General features: G+C 36.5%; 1 protein-coding gene across 1 annotated transcript; it reads right to left on the bottom strand.

Moving 5' to 3' along the window:
• Window positions 1-1,040: 1,040 nt before the first annotated feature.
• On the bottom strand, window positions 1,041-4,517 carry LOC104235692 (uncharacterized). The gene is made up of 8 exons (XM_009789500.2): window positions 4,272-4,517; window positions 2,817-2,897; window positions 2,639-2,727; window positions 2,385-2,459; window positions 2,027-2,172; window positions 1,736-1,939; window positions 1,581-1,640; window positions 1,041-1,468 (listed from the first exon to the last, which is right to left on the bottom strand). The coding sequence occupies exons 1-8, from the start codon at window positions 4,392-4,394 to the stop codon at window positions 1,356-1,358; spliced, it is 891 nt and encodes a 296-aa protein (XP_009787802.1). The 5' UTR covers window positions 4,395-4,517; the 3' UTR covers window positions 1,041-1,355.
• Window positions 4,518-5,396: the final 879 nt, after the last annotated feature.

Genomic DNA, 5,396 nt, shown 5'->3' with positions numbered 1-5,396 from the left:
GGGTGGTTTCCTCGCCAGTTCCCCATTCATAGTCCAGCATAATTTCTCCTAAATAAGCTGTGAATAAATAAAGAAAAAAAGATAAGGAAATTGGAAATTATAGCATCTCTATATATCTGTAAATTGAAAAAAAAAATGAGGGTGGAGTGGGGAGGAAATCTGTCAGGGAAGATTTTGTGGAGTGAAAAGGCCGCAGCTAAAGACTTTAGTGTTTAGCATTTGAACGAGAATTCACCAATTTGAGTTTTCACTTTTTTGACTCTAATTACAGATATCTACGTCTCTGCGTGTTAACCAAAGATCTTGGAATTATTGGCATGGAAACTAATATTTCAAAAGTTACGGACACTTGGTCCAGAACTTAGACTAACAAGCTCAAAAGTTAAGGACAATAGATCCTGAACTTACAATTACAAGTTCAAAAGTTAAGACAATAGATCCTGAACTTAGACTAAGAAGCCCAAAAGTTAAGGACAATAGGTCCTAAACTTAGACTAAGAAGCCCAAAAGTTAAGGACAATAGGTCCTGAACTTAGACTAACAAACTCAAAAGTTAAGGACAATAGGTCCTGAACTTAGGATAAGAAGCCCAAAAGTTAAGGACAATAGGTCCTGAACTTAGACTAACAAGCTCAAAAGTTAAGGAAAAGTAGTCCTCAAGTCCTGAAGTTAAGTTCAAAAGTTAAGGACATATAGTCCTGAACTTAGAGTTCCAAGTTCAAAAGTTAAGGACATGTAGTCCTAAAGTTGAGTTCAAAAGTTAAGGATATGTGATCCTGAAGTCAAGTTCAAAAGTTAAGGACATGAACAAAAGGGTATTTTCATCCTGACAGTTAAAATTTATTAAAGCAATGGCTAAAGACTAAAGACATTTTAAACAGTGGCTTAAAAGTAAATACATGTGTTATTAGCGGCTAACCATGCACTCCCCCGTCATATTTAGCCTTATTAGAGATATGGTCTTTTGGGAAATCGTCATCTTGAAATCTCAGGGCCAAATATTCAAAGAGATTACCAAAACAGAAATAGAAAATCAAATATGAAAAGAAAGAAATGATTAGGACATTTTAAGATAAACAAAAGAATATGTTCTAACTGAATAAATACAGCAAAGCATCTGTAACCAGTGAATTGAACGGATAGTTTTCAGATATTGACTACTTGAACTTGGCTTCATTGACGATATATATGCCTAGCCCACATAACATGATGCTGAAAAACAAAACAATCACTGCGCACCAACTCATCGATACAACAAGCCATAATTTCATTTTTTTTAGATATAGACTGGACAGAAAGAAAATATGCCAAGGCAAGCGTTTTTAGGTATAGCAAACTAGAGATCCAATCCACAACTATGCCTGGTTGTGGTTGCTACCACCCCTTGGACGGTTGCCCATCCGTCCACGGCCACGACCATAACCATAACCTCTGCCACCTCCACCCCTGCCTCTTCCATAACCAGAGCCTGATACCGCACAACATACATATATATTCAGCACCAAATGCATTAATATAACATGATACAAGGTAGTAAGGTGACAAAAACAAGACGAGGTATCCATGCTATGCATACTTACCACGATATCCCCAGCCACCACGATCCCCACCTCGTCCCCAGTTTGAGTACCCACCATTTTCTATCAAAATAAAAATGTGGCATACATTAAGTATAAATAAATTCAAGAAGTGTTGAGCACGAAGCATATAGAATTCTTCAGCTAAGGAGGAATACCTTGATAATTTGTATAATCATCTTGATAATTTATATATCCACCTTGATTATTTGGATATCCACCTTGATTATTTGGATATCCACCTCGATTATTTGGATATCCACCTCGATTATTTGGATATCCGCCTTGATTATTTGGATATCCACCTCTGCTCCAACCACGTCCCCTCCCTCTACCACGGCCTCGTCCTCGACCATATGAATCTAAAATCGAGTTATGGTAATATCAGATGATCTCGCAAACTTTCACATGAATCACTTTCCACAATTATTCTGTTTGCAGGTCATTACCTTCATTACCAGCATTGTAGACTGCTCGTGCTTGTCTAGGTGGTGGTTGCTGCTGTTGAGGCTGGTAATTATACCGTGGGGCATAGTTGTTGTTGTTGTAGTAGTTGTTATAATTAGTCTGCTCAGTCTCAGAAGGTGCTTGATACCTATGAGCATGAACTTACATAAGATGTTATAACAAACAAGCTACCACAGAGAAAATAATGAGGTTACAAGGAAACAATTTCAACCGGAAGACGCAAAAAGATAAAGCAACGATCACAATACTGCATAACAAATAAAGTATCTTAAACTTGTCCTCGAGTGAGAATGTTAAAATCTGAAAGAACATCCTAATATATATGAATATAGCAGTTACCCTGCAGAGTTGTTGTTCAGTTCCTTCGTTGACAAGGTGATTGAAATCATTGAGACATGCCGAGTCTGCTCCACACTTTTACAAAGAAAACAAACATTCAAGAATCAGAACCACAACTATGCAATTTGCACTTAATTGGAGAATAGAAGGTAAATCTTAGTATTATCCCACAAGATAGGCAGTTACACACCTTACACCAACATGCAACGAAAAACAAATGAATTTAGAGAAAGCTAGCAAGACTTGAAACTTACGGCAAAAGGCCCTCTTCAATAGGCTCCCATACATCAGTGATGCTTACTGAGCTAATAGCAGTGTCTTGATGCAGACGAGGAATTCTTCTCTGAAAGAGAATAAAACATTGAGTTACATCTGAATATGGCAATACAGAAAGTGCACTGGAAAAAAAAAAAAACAAAGCAGGCAAGCTACCTTAATGATCTCTGCAATAGCTACAGTCTTGCTTATTGCCTGACCCATTGCTTTCAAAACAATCTCTTTTCCACGCTTCTCCTGAATAGCCGTTACTCATTAGAAATTTCTATTAGCCACTACTAACAAAAAAAAACTACATTTTCCATCAGACCTCCCACTAAAACATGAGAAAGAAATAATGTGCATAGCAGCTTAGACCTCAAACTTAGGGATGGATCATGAATTAGCAGAAAATAATACAGCTACAAGTACTTCTTGCTTGAATTTAGGGCAAAAACAAAAGCAATTCAAGCTAGGATACGCACGAGAAAGATTCTCAGAGCCAATAACAGACCACAAGTATTCTAATCTGCATCTACAAAGAATATTAATAAAACAGAAACTCTCTCTTTTTTACCATTCATCTACTGCACCGCAGGGAATCAACATTCATCTTATGTTACATCAAAAAGCAGATTGATTAAGCTCACCTACAAATCAGTTCTGGCTTAATATTCAAAGCGATTAATATAGAGTAGTATGGACTCCATTTTATCAAATAAAACCATCAGAACGGTACCAATTGTTATCTATTTCGAGGCTCAGCCAATTTCCATCAAGTTAGTAGTTTATAGCATAATCCTAGAAACAGAAAACATAAACCACACTACGTCATTGTCATACCATTAGTTCCGTTATCATTCTCCAGTTCATCCAAACTCCAGAAATACAGAAAGAACCTCAGTCCCATACAAGTTGGCGTTGGCTATACAAATCCTCACTGACCACGTTACAAGGATGCATACACGAGAAATAAATATCCTAGCAATCAGCCAACCATAATAAGACCTCAAAGAAGGACAATACGACACTGCAATGGTTTTATTTATTAATATACCCGCAACATAATGCAAAATACTTCTCACGAATCCAAATCACCCAAGGTTGTAGCCTAGTGGTCAATGAAGTGGGAGGAGAGCAGTGAGGTCTAAGGTTCAAATCTCAACGGAGGCAAAAAAAAAAAAAAAAAAAAAAAAAAAAACTAGGTGATTTTTGACAGAGTTACTTGTAATGTTGGGAGTTAGCAGGTACCTCTATCAACAAAAACTGCAACAACAAACTCAGTGTAATCGCACATAGTGGGATTTGGGAGGGTAGTGTGTACGCACACCTTAGCCCTATCTCGTTGAGATAGATAGGTTGTTTCCAATAGAACCTTGAGCAGGTAGCTCTATCATTAAAAATATTAGTACCCATGAATCCAATCAATCAATCAAATTGCCTAAATAGGTTAGCACTACGAATCCTCTGTATCTATTCCAACCGATAAATACTTTTTTTTTCAAAAAAACTGAGAAAGCAAACTGCATTCTGTCCACTAATGGAAACCCATAAATACATGCACAGTTATGGTATACAGAAAAACACAGTCAAAACTGCAAAAAATTAAAAGCCAAGAGAGTGAGATGATACCTGAAGAAGACTAGTGGCATAGCTGATGTAGTTTCTAACAAGTCCCTGTGAAGTGATTCGAATTTCATTCTCGTTTATCGGTATTTCTGGTTTCGGTTTCGCTACTTTTTGGTATCTATCCATTGAGAAACAAACCCTAAAATTCTTCCTTCCTTTGGTATTTTGTTGTGAGAAACAGAGAGGGAGGAAACTGTAAACCCTTAAGAGAAACAGCGGCAGCAGCGAAAATTGTTTGCAATTACGTGAATCACATTTTTGAATTGGATTTCCTTTTTTGGGCTTATTTACTGTCAGGCCCAATTTTACAGGGTCTCGAAGTTCTAGAAAGTGCGTGAGAATCCTGAAATATTACATCTGTAAGCTGAGTTCTATTGTTCATAGATCAAATTATTTGGGGCATTTGCGTGTATATTCGGTTTTTGGGCTACCTTTTAACTTATATTTATTTTGTAAAAAAAATTGCAAGCGTACCCACTTTTCGCATAACTTCAGATATACGGACCTGAAATAGCAAAGACAATCATGCAAACTTTAGTTCATAGTGCAATGACAAACTTCAGTTTAATAAAACTACAACATGTGTTTGGCTGAAGTCTTTGTTTTGTAATTTCTGAAGTTGAAGTTTGTTTTGTAATTGCTGAAGCATTTTAGGAGCTGAAGTTTATTTTGTAATTGCTGAACTTTAGCATTCTATGAGTTGAAGTTTGTTTTCTATTTGCTGAAGTTCAGCATTCTAGGAGCTGAAGTTTGTTTTGTATTTGTTAAATTTCAGCATTCTAGGAGCTGAAGTTTTTGTTTATATTTGCTGAACTTTAGAATTCTTAGGAGTTCTTACAAAATTAAATTGCAGCAACGAAGGAGAAGAAGACAAAAAATCTTAGGATTACTGTCATTAGACTCCCTTATGGATTGTGGGTTGACATAATCTCGTAGGAATATAAGAAGTGTTATAAGAAGTTTAACATACATAAAATTATGAGATATCTAGCTTAGTTTTAGGATTGAGTCCTATTGTGGGACGCGCGCAAAATATTGAGACTTCTATTACAGCAGCTCTGTCGAGAAAAGAAGGAAAAGAAGAAAACGAAGGAAAAGGAGAAAGAGGCCTGAAGTTGTTTAGAAAAT

Source organism: Nicotiana sylvestris, chromosome 6 (genome assembly GCF_000393655.2).
Source record: "Nicotiana sylvestris chromosome 6, ASM39365v2, whole genome shotgun sequence".
Lineage (NCBI taxonomy): Eukaryota > Viridiplantae > Streptophyta > Magnoliopsida > Solanales > Solanaceae > Nicotiana > Nicotiana sylvestris.
This window is presented reverse-complemented; position numbering and strand designations above follow the sequence as displayed.

Coding starts and splice junctions, on each gene's coding strand:
- LOC104235692 (XM_009789500.2), bottom strand. CDS start 4,394: ATGGATAGATACCAAAAAGTAGCGAAACCGAAACCAGAAATACCGATA. Junction 2,728..2,816: donor CTATTGCAGAGATCATTAAG/GTAGCTTGCCTG, acceptor ATTCTCTTTCAG/AGAAGAATTCCTCGTCTGCA. Junction 1,940..2,026: donor CTACAATGCTGGTAATGAAG/GTAATGACCTGC, acceptor ACTCGATTTTAG/ATTCATATGGTCGAGGACGA.